The following is a 19,116-nucleotide window of genomic DNA, read 5'->3' on the forward strand; positions in this document are numbered from 1 at the left end:
GAACTTAATCACCTTAATGGGAAGGTAAAGAGACATTAGAAAAACTACTGATACCACTTTAAGTAAACCCCATGTACGACAAATCCCATTTAATCTCAATTTACCAAGAATCTTTGTGAAAGTGTAACTATGTTGGCACATGTAAAAAATAGTTGATAAAGGTTTCCAAGCCTAGTTACAGACTAGATGGGTAGAAACTAGTTACAGACTCGATGGGTAAGAATAGCTGAAATGCCAGGCACATTCCCTGCCTGGTAGCCATTCGTTCCCAACAACCACCTCATTTTCCTGCTCAGAATGGGCAGTAATCTTTTGATCTCAGGGGAGGTGAGTCTTTCCCCAGTCCCAGAGATAAATCATAATTTCTTTCTTGCCCCAGGTGAGGAGATTGAGTGTAGGTCCAAAGGAAAAAGTTTCAGTGATTAAAGACTTTGTAATTTTAAAGTCTAGAATAAAGTATAAAGCTGAAAGAAGGAAGAGAAAAAACAAGAACTTACTAAGCTAAATTTAAGTTTTTTATATTTTATATAGTTTTTAATGATCTATTTATTTATTCATGAGGGACACAGACAGAGAGAGAGAGAGAGGCAGAGACATAGGTAGGGGGAGAAGCAGGTTCCATGCAGACAGCCTGATGCGGGGCTCGATTCCGGATCCCGGGATCATAACCGGAGCCAAAGGCAAGTGCCCAACCGCTGAGCCACCCAGCTGTCCCTAAATTTAAGTTTTTTAAAGAAGTAAATGTGTTTCAGGGGCACCTGGGTGGCTCAATCGTCTGAAGGTCCGGCTCTTGGTTTCAGCTCAGGTCATGCATGATCTCAGGGTTGTGAGATCGAGCCCTGAGTCGGGCTCTATGCTGGGTGTAGGGACTGCTTCGGATTCTCTCTTTCGCCCTCTACTACCCTACTACCATCACACACACACACACACACACACACACACACACACACCCATGCTCACTACTCTCTCTCTCTCTCTAAAGAAAAAAAAAGTAAATGTGTTTGAACAGACTGGCATGGGCTTTGAGGTCAGTACCTATAATCTCTAAACCTTTTAAATCTCTTTTCATATTGCAGTAAGCTAGTTATCCAAAGAATAAATGCAGACAATATTTAAGGCTTCTTTTTTGGCTGCTTAGATTGATTATGTTTCATCAAATAGATGATGAAGTTTCTAGTCTTTTTGCATGGAAGATGATCATGTGTACACATGGACACCACATTTGAACACATTGGACTGTAATCATCATTGAGATGCAGGTACTGTCATCTTTACAAACCAGTGACAAGAAGCCCTCCATCACATATATTCAGAAATTAAGTCATGTTAAACTCCTAAAGAAGTAGTCAAATTTTAGATTATGGCAGTGGAAAAGCCAGGGTAGTGTAGGCTCTAATATGGAAAGGCCAGTCATCAACCTTCGTACACTTCAAATTCCATATCTGTCAAATGAAACTATCACTGCTCTTAACTCACATAGGAAGTGTGACAGTGTTAGGTGTTTTCTGCTCACCATCCCACAGTGTCCAACACAGTCTGAAAGCAAGAAACTGACGAGAGCATCCAAAGAACTCAGCAGTCCATGTGCGTGTAACAACAGGTGACGTTCTAGTTTAGAATCCTAACTGACATAATGCAAAAGTGGGACAAATGATTTTGAGAGTGTGTATTAGTAAGCAAAGTGTTTTGCACAACTTTAATATTCATTGTGTTTTAATATAACTTACTATGCTTTATTAGTTTCAAAGAATCTATCCAAATGGAAACCAATCACATAAAATGTTTAAATTTGCATTTATTTATTTTTTTTAATTCTAACTTTATCAAGCTTGGCAACAGAACTCAAGCGAATTAAGACAGATGAGTACATTCAGAGACAGGTTGACAACATGTTTTACTAAGAACTTTTGCTCTTGGATTCATTTCTGCTGACTCTGAATTTCCTTAAATATGCTATTGTTCTTTCACTAGACATAAAAATGTGAGCAGCTGATGCACTTTTCAGTATCCCCTCATAATTATTCCTTATCTAAATGCGTTATCTTTTCTTTCCTCGTAAAATTTTATAGCTTTTTGAATTTTTTTTGTTATTCTATTTATACAATGCCAAATTCCCATGTTTCCCTTTTCTAGAGCATGTGTTTCATAAATACCAATCTGAGTATTTATTTAGATACATCAATACAGAACATCTCCTTTATATTTTGTATAGGTTCAGTTAAGTAGCTAACATACAAAACAAGTGCAAGATTAAGGCCTGTCAGCTTACCCAGAGCGCATTTTGAATTCCTTTGTATTCCTAGTGAGTACACACTCCATGTCCCCGCATGCCTTCACAAGTGTACACTATAGCTGTACTGTCCCTGTGTACTCAAAACGTAAAGTTCAAAAATTCAAATATGCTGATAATGAAAGCCTTATAAGCTGGCTCGGTTAATTATACGTACATTAAAATATAGCACAGTATTATTTGGGTTTCTCTTGGTTCTCAAGCATTTTTTTTAATCGCACATGTGCACACATATGCACACACACACACACACACACACACACATGAATGGCCAAGCAAAAGTTTTCATTCTGACAAGCAAAACCCCAGAAACTCCCACGTTACTTTTATCACCAGATCAGAGCCCAAGGCACTCTGCTCACTGCAAAGTTTCAACTACTAAAATGTGGATAAAGCAAAAAATACACCACCGCAAGAACTCCAAAAATAGCAATTCAGATTTATGTCTGAAGCATTTTTCACATGCTCAGATCAGCACGAGAATTCTGTGTATGAACCGCTAGATCACTTGGCAGCAGCAATTAATGAAAAAAGCCAAGAAAACGGCACCAAACTGATCACATTTCAGTGTAAGAACAGCACTATGTCCAATCTGTTGCCACAATTTGGACACTGTGGAGAACTGACTATATAGGGATAGAAAGCAAGGGTATAAACACAACCACACGCAGTCTAGGTCCTAGCTTCGAGGTGATCTAAATATCCCCCAAATTATCAAACCCAATAAACAGCAGTACCTGGCAATTTGTCTCCAAATTAACGAGAAAGCACCCAGCTCTCACCTTGCACAAACATACACTTCAGTGGTCAGTGGCAAATGCAGGCAGCACTTGCAGGCTGGGAGACAGAGCAGCTGCGCTGTCCTGAGCCGCTTACAGCACATTGGAGCCGGCTCTGGCCCTAGTCTCCCCTCCGTTGGGTCGCTGCAGTTTCTCCCATGACTCCATCACCCAGGAATGGAAACCACTGCCCTCTCCCCAGCGCTAGTGGGCTCCCCAGCTACTGAGCTCAGGTGAAAACGCTGAGTCCTGCAAGGTCGCCACAAGGTGAACACGGGCCAAAAGAATATACGGGAATTGGAGGGACCACCAAGGGAAGACCCCAAACTCCAGACACTTTGCCTTTCAAGAGATTCTGAAGTCCATAAATCAGAGCTGCAACAATAGTCGGAGAAGCAGTAAATCTGAAAATCCCCCATTGGCACTGAGCCAATCTGCTAACCCAGCAGTACTCTGCAAACCCTAATCGCTCTCACTCTCTCAAACACACACACACACACATGCACACGCACATGCACGCGCGCGTGCACACACACACATACAGATTTTAGTGCAGCCATTCTAAATTGCCCAGGCATACTTCTCAGGCCAAAAAGTTGTTGCATATCCTTTCCCGGTAACAAGGCTTAAAGAGGGGTCTTAGAAAATTATTTTCCAAAGTCAAAATAAAATAATTCTGTACAGGGCAAAATCATTTCTGGTCCATAAACAAATTCATTTTGGGGAAGTCTTGCTTTTTGCACACCTACTACAATTATGCAAACAGCCCCATGTGAAAAAAGATGGTAAAGATGTACACATTCAGAGCTGATTGGCAGAATCAATTAAAATTTCTCATAAAAATTCCTACCATCTTTTTCAAGATTAGTCTTGACATATGCACATTTTAATTTGGAGAGGTTTCAAGTAGGTTTTTCTTTCCTAAAATATAATTATTCTGTATGTATATGTTATAGACAGATACAAACATGTTTATAAATGTTTCCCTGGAGAGTCTCTCTGGGTGTCTATTTCTCATATTTTGGTTTTCCTATCAGAAGTGGAGAAGGAACAATTTTAAGCTTGCAAGCACATTTTGAAACATTATCTCGCCTGTGTATTTTTTCTTAGAGGTAAATAAATATTTACTGAAGTTTAGGTTGATTGCATTAACAGAATATAATTCTCCTTTACCACTTTCCTCTTCCGTCTGTCTCCAAGCACCACCGTTCACCAGCCATAGGCATGCAAGCCAGCAACTCATTGAACCTCCGAGACATCGATTTTGTAATCTATAAAATGGGGATCTGTTTCCACCGTTTGCTTTGTCTACCTCCTGGGATGATGTCAGGGTGAAATGGAAGAACGAGCAGGAGCAAGTGCTTTGTAAATCGTAGAGCACTGGGAAAACATGGACTTTCTGCATTTTGCTCCTTTCAATCTCCCATTAGGCCTGGGACTGGGGAATGACTCTCTGTGTCCTCAAGGAGGATTTCTTGGGCTTCATGGGAAAGTGTTTGTTTCAAGTGGTCTAAAAATAGAGTTCAAGATTTTATTGAACTGCTGTCTTACTTGTGGTGGGTCTTGATGGCAGCGACCATATGTCCAGAGTCAGTTAATTGTGAGTAACATGAGCTCCATCTGGTCTTTGAGGCAGAACGGGACCTGCTGAAACTCCGAGAGAAAATCCTCACGTGATGGCTGGTTTCACAGTTCACCTGGTGTCCTGGTGGACTCAACTGTTCAGGCCGGGGGAGGTGTCCAAAGGGATCAAAGAAGGGGAAAGGTTGGGGGGTGCCAGGCCAGACTCACTGCTAAATTCATTCAGGAACAAATGCTTCTGGGCATTCATGCTGATGGTCCACAATTATGTATGAGTTATTTAGAGATTAGGTGGTTGTGGGGTAGGGGGATCTGGGAGGGGAGATGAGTGGGAACCGGAAGGAACCGACAATGTGAGGGCCTGTCTGGAGATACACAGGGCTGCGAAGTTCATGGGTGGTGTCTTAGTTAATCTTCATAGTAATCTACAAGTTAGTCACTATTGTTCCCATTTCGTAGAGGAAATGAAACAGCCCTCAGAGGGGACAGACTGGTGAGTGGTGGAGCTCAAATGACAGTCAAGGTCACAGCATGGCCTGGAGTCCCATATTCAGAGTCAATTTGTTTACTTATAACTTTCTCAGAAAGAGAAAGGAAATAACATTTGGATTTTAAATAGTGGGGGTAGGGAAGGCAAGAATGCAAATTACCAAGAGAACTTCTTGAGGGTGTTTATTAGACAAGTTAACTTTATCATAAAGAGTGCAGAAATGTTTTGAAAAAACGGGGTGCCAGGGTGGCTCAGCAGGTGAAGTGTCTGCCTTCAGCTCAGGTCGTGATCTCAGGGTCCTGGGATTGAGCCCCACATCATGGGGCTCCCAGCTCAGTGGGGAGTCTGCCTCTGCCACTCCCCCTGCTTGTTCTCTTTGTCAAGTAGATAAATAAAATCTTAAAATTTTTTTTTTAGAAAAACACATTTTGAGTTTTTAAATGATAAAACTGTCGCAGGATACAAGGAAAAAATTGTTAATATGTACCAATAGTTCTTTTTTTAAAAAAATTGGTTCTTTCGGTCTTCAAATTGACAACTCTCTCTGTAGCAGAATACCTCTCTGTTTTTCAACATACACTCAATGCATTATTGTATTTTAATTTGCTTAAATTACTAGACCCTGAGGAACGCCCACAAGAAAGCAAGGTAATCTCTGACCATTAAGCATAGCAGGAAAGACATTTTTTCAGCTGTAGTTTGGAGTATAGAAGACTCATAATTTTCAGTCTCCTGGGTCTGAGGATGTTAATAAAATGCCAGGTTCTTTCCACCAATTTTATTGGAAAGCCAGCAGCAGAGACTGAACTGCAGCCCTACATGACGTCTGTTTTAAAGTGGCATTCCCAGCTATAAAAGAAACTCTAAAATTGTATGTGCAAGCTAATTCATACCATACCCTCTATTCCTGCCTTCCATCTCTGTTTTCCCTATTTTCAAAATATTTTCTGAGGATGCCAGTGTCTAATTATACCTTGCCCCTGCTTGTAATATTCCCATCTGTGAAGTGCACCTTCCAAAATGCCTTCATAAAACCAGCCTTCTCCTTCTTCCCAAATCCAGCCTTAGGAAAAAAAGGATACATTCGGAAGTCTTGCGGATAGAATTATGTTGTCTTGGGTATTTTTATTAAAGACAGAAATGTAACTGGGCCCCTGACTAAGTTAGTAGTAAGTCAAAATAAATGATGGGGGGGGGGAATAAAAAAATTAATTAAAAACAATACTTTAATCTCAATTTTTCAAGTTCAATTCTGAATGAAAAAACTAAAACACAGCATTCTAAAATACCAGTCGACCCACATAAAAGAAGGCCAGGGACCTTCAGCTATTTGGTGTTCATTTCCTTGCTACTTTTGCCTACAATATATATTTTGGCACTCACCACAACCCACATGTTCTCATGGCATCATATTTAGCTGAAGAGGAAGTGAAATAAAAATAGTGGGTCTATTGGGAAGCTGATAATGACAAATACAACATATAGCAAAATAAAGGCTGTTTTCTCTCATTCCCAAACCCATTTTATTTCTGAATGAAGAAAGATGAACAACCAGTCAGAATTATTTTAAAATGAAAGATGGAAGACAGGAAGGAAAGAAGGAAGGAAGGAAGGAAGGAAGGAAGGAAGGAAGGAAGGAAGGAAGGAAGGAAGGAGGGAAGGAGGGAAGGAAAGAAAGAAACAATTGCATTAAGCTTTCAATTATCTCTCAGGTCAGAAATAATAAAAATGAAAACAGTTTTTGGCACTTTCTTCAAATTATTATACTGCCCCATTAAGTATTTCATGTTTTGAACAATGCAACTAGCGTCTGCCTGGATGGAATTCCACAGCAAGAACTAACAACACACTTGGTCTCAATACTTTCTTTTCTTCTCTTGGATTTTGAGACCCTCGTTCAGAAGCATGTATAGAAAAGAAACGTGCATTGAAGTTCAAATGCATTGAAGAAAATTTTGGAAACATGGGTCACCATTACACAGAGGTGAATAAAGTAAATTAAGATGCTCTGGTTTTGTTTAGTTCTTATTGCCTTCCCTAGTGTAATGACATCATCCTGATGTGTCCAGTGGCAGTGGTCAACTTCATACTCTAGGTCTGGCCTGAAATCCTTAGAACCCTCCCCTTAGGGTGGAACTGGGTTCGTGGGGGAGCAGGATGGAGTTGTTTCTCATCTGCAACCAGAGAGAAAAAGCATTTTTCTAACACATTTTTTCCCTGCTGCTCCCTTCAATTTGATTCCTTTTCTTAGGCTTTTGAAACATCTCCACGTGATAATACTTATCAGCCATGGAGAACAAGTACTGTTAAAACATTAAAGGTCATTCAGGGAAAAATTTAGAGTAATCTGAAAAGTGTAAGTTTTTAGCATTCAAGCAGTTTTTGTGGATGCTTAAAGATAACAGATTTGACATCTCTTACTCCATACATAGTTAAAATCATGAAATTGAACGCTTCCTAAGAAGTCTCAATTTACTATATTTTAAATTTATTTTTATTTTTTCAGAGAGAGAGAGAGAATGTACATATGTGTGTATGCACACACTAATAGGTAGAGAGAGGCAGAAGGGGAGGGACAGAGACCATCTCAAACAGGCTCCACGCCCAGCAAGAGATAAAAAAAACTTATTTTTTATTGGATGGTAATTTTTCCTGGCTGCAAAAAGATGTACCTATTAATGCCTTTCTACTCTAAGATGAGAAGAATCACTGCCCTGGTTTTACTAAAGGCTTTCCTAGATACATTTAAGAGGTTTTTGAAAAAGAAATACTTAAGAGTATGCATAAAGGGGGAAAAATCCTGAATATTATTCCTTTGTGAACATAGGGCAAGGAGCTCCTGAGTGTTTATAGTTACTCTTATTTTTTAGTTATACATTATTATTTACTAAATTCCCTCTGCCTTGCTTTTTATCCCTATGACTTAATATATTTTATAACTGAAAGTTTATACGTTTCAATCCTCTTCACCTATTTTGTCTAATCTCCCAGGCCTCTCCCCTCTGGCAACCACCAGTTAGTTCTCTGTATTTAACAATCTGTTTCTGCTTGTTTGTCTGTTTTGTTTTTTAGATTCCACATATAAGTGGAATCATACAGTATTTGTTTATCTCTGACTTGTTTCACTTAGCATTATACACTCTAGATCCATCTGTGCTGTTGCAAATGGCTATGTAATATTTTTTATGTCTATGTAATATCACAGGGTGTGTGTGTGTGTGTGTGTGTGTGTGTGTGTGTGTGTGATATAACTTCTTCTCTATCCATTCATTCATCTATTGGTGGATACTCAGGTTGCTTACTGTATCTTGGCTATTGTAAATAATGCTGCAATGAACACAGGGGTTCACGTGCCTTTTTGAATATGTGTTCTCATTTTCTTCAGATAAATACCCAGAAGTAAAATTGCTGAATCATAGAGTAGTTATACTTTTAACTTTCTCAGGAACCTCCATACACTTTTCCATAGTGGCTACTCCATTTTATATTCCCACCAAGAGTGCACACAATTTTCCTTTTCTCCACATCCTTGCTAACGCTTGTTATTTCTAGTCTTTTTTTCTAGCTATTCTGACAGATAATGAGGTGAGGTCTTATTGTGGTTTGATTTGCATTTCCCTGATGATGAGTGATATTGAACATCTTTTCATGTGTCTGTTGGCCATGTGGATGTCTTCTTTGGAAAACTGTCTATTCAGGTCCTCTGCTCATTTTTAATCAGATTGGTTTTTTGGTATTGAGTTGAATGAGTTCTTTATATATTTTGGATATTAACCCTTTCTCAGATACAACATTTGCAAATATTTCCTCCCAATAAATAGGCTGTTGTTTTTTTCATTTGTTGATGATTTCCTTCACTCTGCAGAAGCTTTTATTTTGATATAGTCCCAATTGTTTATTTTTTCTTTTGTTTCCCTTGCCCAAGGAGAGAGATCCAAATAAATAAATAGATAGAAAAATAAATAAATAAATAAATAAATAAATAAATAAATAAATAAATACTGCTAAGACCATTATCCAAGAGTTTACTGTCTATGTTTTCCTTTAGAAGTTTTGTGGTTTTAAGCTTTACATTTAGGTTTTTAATCCATTTCAGTTTAAGTTTGTGTCTGGTATAAGAAAGTGGTCCAGTTTCATTATTTTGCATATAGATGTCCAGGTTTCCCAATACCATTTATTGAAAAGATTGTCTTTCCCCCACTGTATATTCTCACCTTTGTTGTAGATTAATTGACCATATAAGTATGGGTCTATTTCTGGACAACCAGCCTATTCTATTGATCTATGTGCCTATTTTTGTGCCAGTACTATACTGTTTTGATTACTATAGCTTTATAGTACATCTTTAAATCAGGTATTATGATATTTCCAGCTTTGTTCTTTCTCAACAAATGCCATAGTGGAATAATGACTGAAATTTAGAGCACATTTAGGTAGGAGACTTCAGATATTTTATGTTATATTGGTTGAGTAAAGCATATTAGAAAATAGTGTGTGCAATGTTATCTGAATTTTGTGATATATATTTAATAATATAGAAAAATCTGAAAAAATTGTTTTACAGTGTTAATAGGTTTTATCTCTAGATACTGAGATTTTAGTAAGTTAATTTTCTTCCTGGTCTTCTTCCATTTTCTAATGTTTTACAAGGGCCATTACTACAATGTAGTAGAAAGATGGAAGGAAGGAAGGAAGGAAGGAAGGAAGGAAGGAAGGAAGGAAGACAGAAAGAAAGAAGAAAAAATAAAGAAAGAAAAGAAAGAAAGAAAGAGAAAGAAAGAAAGAAAGAAAGAAAGAAAGAGAAGAAAGAAAGAAAGAAAGAAAGAAGAAAGAAAGACCTCCTCCATCCTCCAGCCCGCCCGCCCCTCATTCCGTTCCTTCCTTCCATTCCTTCCTTCCTTCATATACCTTCCCTTCAAGACTTTCCTTCCTTCCTTTCGGGAGAACGAAACCAAAACAAAGAAAGTTCGGGAATCATTTTTACAAATGTATTTCTGGATAAGGCTAATTCACCATGCTTATAATCTCTGCATGTGGAGATCTTCAATCTCCAGACCTTTTATGACCATTGCTCTCACCACTTGCATTAAACATATTCATGGACACACGGAAAAAAATTCTAGATATTTCAGTATTAAATATTAAAGAAAAATATAGAGCAGTTGGTCTCGCTCATGTTTAAAATAAAAAAGGTGACAGAGGGAAAGACAGGTATGTAAGTAACCTCAAATATAGAGAATGGATGTGGTACAAATATAAGTAGCATGATATAAACATTCATGACAATATAATTATAATTTTGGGGTAGATGCTTATTCAAAAAGCATAATGATGAACTAAGGTATATATACAACCAAAAAAATCTATTGTCTTCTAAGAAATGATTCTGACGTAGCACGTATTTTAGAGAGATCTCTTCTGTAATGTCAATACAAATTTCATTGAGGTGAGCAGGGCACCTGGGGGTTAGATTGCATTGATGATGGTACTTGGGCCTTACTTGCATTTTTGTTTATGTTCCATATATTTTTCTTACTTAGGAGCCAGTTGGTAGAGAACTCAGGATTATAAGAAAACAAACATCAGCCTGCTAATTAAAGGGCAGACTTTGGTCTTCAGTGTGGACAGAAGCCATAAGGCCAGTGAAGAATATTTGAACTTAGCCTAAAATTCATTCATCTGTTATTTGTTTGTGGAAATAACAGTTGAAGAGCTGGAGAAATAGCAAAACCAAATCCACATAAATTGAGCATTTTACCTTTCTTTCTTTCTTTCTTTCTTTCTTTCTTTCTTTCTTTCTTTCTTTCTTTCTTTCTTTTTCTTTCTTTTTCTTTCTTTCTTTCTTCTTTCTTTCTTTCTTTCTTTCTTTCTTTCTTTTTTTTTTTTTTTTTTAGCATTTTACTTTTCAATAGCTAAGTCATAGCCATATATTTTCCTTTTTAAATTTTGGTGGTAAGCTTGGCTACTTGCCAACTGAACAACTCTGGACACATCACTTCCCCTCCCTAAATCTAAATTTCCTTACCTGGCAAATGACATCTCAATCAGATACCGGATGCTGAAATGACATGTAAACAGAATCTGAGGAATTGTCATCATATGTTAAGCTGCTCTAAATTTTGCAAATTTGGTGTTATATTGATTTTCATTGAGTTTAAAATGAACTCCATAGCTTTTGCTGCTAGGCAAGTCTAAATAATAGCATAGTATAAAGGGATATTACCATCAGTTAATTCCAATATTTATGTAGAAAGCAAAATATAAAAGAATGATGCTGAAAAACTGATTAATAAGCATTTCCTTTGAAAAGTTGCACAACTTTTCAAACTGGTAAGAGTGGTTCTCAAAATATTTCTTCTGATAACTACTTTCCTCCACAAGTCCCATGACATTTCCCATTAAAACAACAAAAAATAATCTATATAATGCAAACAGTCTGTTGTGAAGAGGGCTATTATGATATCTTGAGAGAGAGGGCAAGCCTAAGAATGAACAAATGAGCACAGACAATGGTGGTGGTAATAAACATCTCTACCCACAACGGGGGACCAATAAATGTTGTTAACTGGCTATACTGAAGAAAACAGAAGACTTAACTAAGGAGGAAGAGGACTCTGCATAGGGAGGGAAGCTAAAAGTGGAGCCTTATTTCCCCTTGATGAAAATATGTATTCTAAGAAAGAGTTTTTACTTCCTTAAGAAAGCTCTGAATGTTATGGTTTCAATAATATTAGAAGCAAGGGGGGGGGGGTGTATTTAAGAGATCTGTTGACACCTAGCTGAAGTTCTTTTGATGGTAAATCCAATTACACCTTGCTGTGATCCTGAATATTAGAAAAATGAAAGTTTAGAGTAGAATCAACCTAGAAATTTGTCATGAATATTGGAGGCAGTGGAGATGGTAGGTGCCCTCCTTGCATAGTAAGTCTCTCTGTATAAGACTGTCTCCATTTATATTCACCAGCTACCAGATATCAAGTTCTGGGATAAACTATACCACTAGGATAAGTAATAATGGAAAAACATCTGCTAACATGAAGAGAAGTTTTAAAATTTGCATCATTTTAAAACTTTCATTAAAAATATTCTATAGCATCTGCAATTCAGCATCTTGGGACATATCTTTTGACCTACACTAGTTATATCTCTAGAGATCACTGCGGATGCTGCCATTTTTAATAGCCAATAAACTTCTCAAGAAAGACATAAAAATCACAGGATCTCAGCATTAGAAAAGATGCCAGTGGCCATGTAGCTTGAAGTCTTATCTTATTATGAGGTTAAATATATTCATGAACTAATATTTTATCCTGTTCACTACAGCAGAGTGTTAATGTGGGAAAAGAAGTATTCCAAACTTTTCATTTAAATTATTAAAATTCTAAGTATTGATTAAGGGATCTTTGTACTCTCTTCTGTGTTAGTAATTTTAATAGCATTTAATTTCTTATGACAATACCTCAAATTTCCAATGAATATTTGCTATAATAATTTTATTGCTCTATAAAAGTAAAAAATGACAGTATAGAAACATTTTGTGTTTGGGGTGAGAGAATGAAATGTTAATGTTTAGCCAGCTTGTGGTCAAACAATTTAATATTTTCATTAGGACTATTTATACATTAAGAAAGTACAGTACCACTAGAATATGAGGCAAAAGAAGTTTGAGAACAAAAGATTTTCTCCGTAATACCTTTGAAAAATTAAATTGTGCAAAAGAAGCCAGAAAATGAAGAAACTAAGGCACACAAGAGCAAAGTTACTTGCCCAGATCAATCAGCTCTAGTAAGCAGGTGAACAAAACAGAAATGCAGGTCATCTGGCCCCAGAGTCCAGGCTGATAAGGACTGTGCAGCATTATGAAGCGTAGTGATGCATATGCCTGTACTTTGCTTTGATTGTGATCAAGAACAAAGTGGATAGCATGCTATTAGCACCATGGTCTTACAGGGCTCTAGTGTTACTCAAGATATTATCCCTGTTATTTCACATGTGAAAAAATTGAATCATATAAAAGGTAAGGTCATTTTTCAAAGTCACAGAGCTATTTTAAGCTGTAAATTAAAGACAAAGAAGATACAGTCTAACAAAGTTGGTAATTCATTTACATGAAAGGCAAAGCTGAAAATTTTAAAAAGAAAATTTCGGTAATAATGCTTACAATTTATTGAGCATTGGTTATATTCCAACTTTACATACATTTTTATTATCCTCCCAACATCCCTGAGGAATAGACTCATTTTATCTCATTTTGTAATCCTCATGTTACAGATGAGGAAAACTGAGTCTCAAAATTTTAAATGGCTTGCCCAAAATTACATACCTGGCAGGTGATGAATCAAGATTTAACTCCAAAGACTATATACTTTCAAAATATTTTTGGAGGACTGGAGTTGATATTTCAATGTCAGGAGTTGAATACAGGAAAATGAGAGAAAGAGAAATCTCATAGCTAGACACACATGTTCCCAGGTCTTTGCAGTCTATCTTTGCCATCTTCTCCTTCTGCCTCCACCCAGAACTAACCCACTTATACCACTTTTCACTCATCTGGTTTAAAAATTCCCAACTTTGTCATTCTATTAAAAGCTTCCTTTATCTTCTAAGACTGCCTCTCCAGGATGTTCTGTGAGCCAGAAACTGAATGCAATAATAAAAGATTTTATTAGAACTGATCATTGGAGGTCCTGTAGTAGATTCTATATTTCAAAAAGGGGGAGAGCTTCTTTAGCAAAGAATGGTTAATAAACTTCTACATGTATAAATATATTCAGTTGCACTGACACATTTTAAAAGTGACTAAGCCTTAAATGAAATAAGGCAATTCTGTCTTGTCTGAAGTACTTAATGAATAACATGAATAATGCATTTACCGACTAGGTCATTAACACCTTGATATATGAATCTCAATATAACTAGCTAGATGTGATTATTTCTTTTCTTAATTTTATATGATATCCTCATTCTCACCTCTATTCAAATGGAAGGGCTCACTTAGCTTTTGAATTTAAACTCCTGTCAACACCTAATACAGAAATCCAAAAAATGTCAATGATGTTTATAATTGGGAGAAGGAAGGAAAATGGTGACAGAGTAGGAGGGCCCTAGGCCCTCATCCCATGAATACAACTAGAACTATCAAATCATCCTAAATATCCTAGAAATTGACCTGAAGACTGGCAGAACAAACTCTACAGATAAAGGTAAGGAAGATGCCACATTGAAGAAGGTAGGAACTGTGAAGATAAGGCTTGAATGAGAAATGGATTGGGCCACTGCAGTAGGGAGGGAGCAACAGTAACCAAGAAGGATGAGAGACAGACTAGCATACCAGAGAGCAGACGGGGAAAAGGAATCCTCATTGAAACTGGCTTGGAAAGCAAGAAGGCCCAAATGTTATGAGTTCTTGCAGTCAGTGGGGCTTAAAGCCTGGAGTTTGAAAGGCCATTTGGTTTGGCTAGCATAGAGTCCATAGGCATTAGGGCTGCTCTTGAAGAAAAGGCAGACAAACAACTTGCAGATATACAGCATAGAAACAGCTATCTGAAGAGTGCCTGAAGCACACAGTGGGGAAGTTAGATGCTCATCTCAGAGTCTGTCCCAGAGAAGCCATGTTCATGGAAAGACACCTCTGGAAACAAAGGTACTAGCAGGTGCCATTTCCATCCTCAATCCCTTAGCATAAGCACAGGATCACTTGTAGGAACCAGCATGGTGCCAATATTTGCTACCCAAGCTGCTTATACAAGACCCACCCCACCCCCCACGCTCTGGTGGAACTACCCTTCCCAGTCATGCTTGCCTCAGTCCTAGTGCAGCAGGCTCCCCTTCCAGAAGACTGGTCATGACCCCTGCCAACATCGCATCTCCTGGTGAGGGGATTTTGCTATGCCTTGGTTCTGGTGGCAGTAGTGACAGGTCTCATGTCACAAGCAGACCAGAACACAACTAATTAAAATGTATCACATTCAGGCCAGGGACCAAACACTGTCCACAAGCAAAGAGAGCCTCTCTAGATGACTGGCCTGAAGGACAAAGCAGCCAGGACACCATGGTAGAGCAAATGCAACACACATTGGAAATACTCCTTGAAGTGGTAGGCCCTGGGAAACAGGGTACACTATACTGCAGGGTACTATAGGACCTCTTCTTCATAAAGGCATTACCCTCAAGAACAGGAGATGAAGCTGACTTTTCTAATACAGAGAAAGAGGCACAGAGACTTAGACAAAATAAGAAGACAGAGGATTTTGTCCCAGATGAAGGAACAGGACAAGGCCACAGTCAGAGATCTAAGTGAAAGAGATATAAGTAACATTCCTGATGGAGAATTGAAAAAAATCATCATAAGAATACTCACTGGACTTGAGTAAAGAGTGGAGGACATCAATAAGACCATTAACATGGAGATAAAGAGTAACATAGCAGAGATAAAGGGCTCAATAAACAAAATGAGAAACATAATTGATGGCATGAAGAGCAGCCTAGAGGAAGTAGAGGAATGAATTGATGCTCTAGAAGACAAAGTAATGAGAAGTAATCAAGCTGAACAAAAGAGAGAAAAAATAATGACAGAAAATGGAAATAGACTTAGAGGATTCAGTGATTCCATCAAACATAGTAGCATTCATACTATTGGAGTTCCAGAAGAAGAAGAAGAGCAAAAAAGAAGCAGAGAATTTATGTGGAGAAATAAAAGCTGAAAACAGATATCCAGATCCAGGAGGCACAGAGAACCCCCTAAAAAACAAGAAAAGCAGATCCACACCAAGATATATTGTAATAAAAATGGAAAAAATATGGTGACAAAAAATATTAAAGGCACCAAAACAAAAGAAGACAATTATATTATATTATAGCTCCTAAGGTTATCAGCGGGTTTTTCAGCAAGTTTTCCAAGTCAGAATGGAGTGGATATATTCAAAGTGCTGAGTGGGAGCAACCACAAAAAACAACCACAAAACAAGTAACAAAATGGCAATACATACATACCTATCAAAAATTACTTTGAATGTATATTATCTAAATGCTCCAATCAAAAGATACAGGATAACAATGTAAAAAACAAGTCTCATCCATATGTTGACTATGAGAGACTCATTTCAGACATAAAGGAGAACTGAATGTGAAGGGATGGAGAACCATTTATCATGCAAATGGATGTCAAAGAAAGCTGCAGTGGCAATACTTATATTGAACAAAATAGACTTTAAAACAAAGACTAACAAGAGTCAAAGAAAGGCACTATATAATAACGCAGGGGACAATCCTTTGTTAGGATATAACAATTATAAATATAGCAAGAAGCTATAGCAATTATAAATATTTATGCACCCAATATGGGAGCACCCAAATACATAAGACAGTTAATAATAAACATAAAGAGAATAATTGATATTATAATAAGCATAGGGGACATTAATGCCTCACTTACATCAATGGACAGATCATCTAAATAGAACACCAGAAAGGAAACAATGGCTTTGAATGACACACTGAAACAGATGGATTTAAGATATATTCAGAACATTCCATCCTTAAACAGAAGAATTCTTTTCAAGGTCACATGCAATATTCTCCAGAATAGATCATACATAGGCCACGAAACAAGCTTCAACAATTTGAAAAAGATTGAAGTCATACCATGCATCTTTTTGGACAAAAAGGTTATGAGATTATCAGTCAATGACAAGAAAAAAATGTAGAAAGACCACAAATACATGGAGGTTAAAAAACATGCTACTAAACAATGAATGGGTCAACCAAGCTATCAAAGAAGAAATTTAAAAATGCATGGAAACAAATGAAAATGAAAACACAATGGTCCAAAATCTTTGGGAAACAGCAAAAGCAGTTCTAAGAGGGAAGCATGTAGTAATACAGGCCTACCTCAAGAAGCTAGAAAAATCTCAAATAAACAACCTATGGCAGCCCAGGTGGCTCAGTGGTTTAGTGCCGCCTTTGGCCCAAGGTGTGATCCTGGAGACCCGGGATTGAGTCCCACGTCGGGCTCCCTGCATGGAGCCTGCTTCTCCCTCTGCCTGTCTCTGCCTCTCTCCGTCATGCTCTGTGTCTCTCATGAATAAATAAATAAAATCTTAAAAAAAAAAAAAAAACCTAACCTGACACCTAAAGGAACTAGAAAGATAATAAACAAAACCTAAAAACAGAAGAAGGAAGGAAGTAATAAAGATGAGAGCATAAATGAAAGATACAGAAACTACAGAAACAGATCAATGAAACCAGGAGCTGGTTCTTTGAAAAGGTAAATACAATTGATAAGTCTCTAGGCAGAGTCATCCAAAGAGGAAAGGGAGAGAAAGAGAGAGAGAGAGAGAGAGAGAGAAAGAGAGAGAGAACCCAAATAAGCAAAATCAAAAATGAAAAAGAGAAATAATAACCAATGCCACAGAAATACAATTGTAAGACAATATACAATTGTAAGAAAATAGTGTGAAAAATTATATGGCAACAAATTGGACAGCCTAGAAGAAATGGATAAATTCCTAGAAACATATAACCTACCAAAACTGAAGCTGGAAGAAATAGAATTTGAACAGATAATTTATCAACAATAAAATTAAATCAGTAATCAAACTCCCAACAAACAAAAGTCCAGGGCCTGACAACTTCGCAGGCTAATTCTACCAAACATTTATTTTATTTATTTATTTTTATTTTTTTTAAGATTTTATTTATTTATTCATGAGAGACACAGACTGAGAGAGGCAGAGACACAGGCAGAGGGAGAAGCAGGCTCTACGGAGGGAGCCCGATGTGGGACTCGATCCCAGGTCTCCAGGATCACGCCCTGGGCCGAAGGCAGGCGCTAAATCGCTGAGCCACCCAGGGATCCCCTTATTTATTTTTCTACCAACGTTTAAAGAAGAGTTAATACCCATTCTTCTCATATTTCAAAAAAATAGAAGAGGAAGGAAAACTTCCAAATTCATTTTATGAAGCCAGCATTACTCTGGTAGCAAAACCAGATAAGGACACCGCAAAAGAAAGAAAACTAAAGACAATATCTCTGATGAACATAGATAAAAAATCCTCAGCAAAATACTAGCAAACAAAATCTAACAATGCATTAAAAAAAAATCATTCACCACAATCAAGTGGGATTTATACCTAGGATGAAAGGGTGAGTCAATATTCACAAATCAATCAATGTAATAGAATGATAGAAAGGATTAGAACTATAAGGCCATTACGATAGATGCAGAAAAAGCATATGACAAAGTATAACATCCACTCATGATAAAAACTCTCAGCAAAGAGGTTTTTAAAGGTAACATACCTCAACATCATAAAGGCTATCTATGGAAAACCCACAGTGAATATCTTCCTAAATGAGGAACAACTGAGAACTTTCCCCCTTAGGTCAGGAATAAGGCAAGGATGTCCACACTTATCACCTTTATTCAACATAGTATTGGACATCCTAACCACAGCAATGAGACAACAAAAAGAAATAAAATGCATCCAAATCAGCAAGGAAGAAGTAAAACTTTCACTATTTGCAAATGACATGACACTATATATAGTGATTTAAACTCTCTGTCAACACCTAATACAGAAATCCAAAAAATGTCAATGATGTTTAATTGGGAGAAGGAAGGAAAATGGTGACAGAGTAGGAGGGCCCTAGGCCCTCATCCCATGAATACAACTAGAACTATCAAATCATCCTAAATATCCTAGAAATTGACCTGAAGACTGGCAGAACAAACTCTACAGATAAAGGTAAGGAAGATGCCACAAGAAGAAGGTAGGAACTGTGAAGATAAGGCTTGAATGAGAAATGGATTGGGCCACTGCAGTAGGGAGGGGCAACAGTAACCAAGAAGGATGAGAGCAGACTAGCATACCAGAGAGCAGACGGGGAAAAGGAATCCTCATTGAAACTGGCTTGGAAAGCAAGAAGGCCCAAATGTTATGAGTTCTTGCAGTCAGTGGGGCTTAAAGCCTGGAGT

At 37.5% G+C, this 19,116-nt stretch overlaps 1 protein-coding gene across 6 annotated transcripts in view; it reads right to left on the reverse strand.

The window, feature by feature from the left end:
* Nucleotides 1–19,116, reverse strand: part of ARHGAP24 (Rho GTPase activating protein 24) — a 743,240-nt gene that overhangs the window by 164,731 nt on the left and 559,393 nt on the right. The window contains exon 1 of one of the 6 annotated variants that reach the window (XM_038582213.1): nt 3,073–3,236. The exons of 4 other annotated variants lie outside the window; for them this stretch is intronic. In XM_038582213.1, the coding sequence (XP_038438141.1) occupies nt 3,073–3,085 (13 nt within the window). In that variant the 5' untranslated portion in view covers nt 3,086–3,236. Of the gene's footprint in view, nt 1–3,027; nt 3,237–19,116 lie in introns of those variants that run through there. One more of the 6 variants, XM_038582217.1, reaches the window with a different exon arrangement.

The sequence above is a fragment of the Canis lupus genome, chromosome 32 (genome assembly GCF_011100685.1).
Source record: "Canis lupus familiaris isolate Mischka breed German Shepherd chromosome 32, alternate assembly UU_Cfam_GSD_1.0, whole genome shotgun sequence".
Classification (NCBI taxonomy): domain Eukaryota; kingdom Metazoa; phylum Chordata; class Mammalia; order Carnivora; family Canidae; genus Canis; species Canis lupus.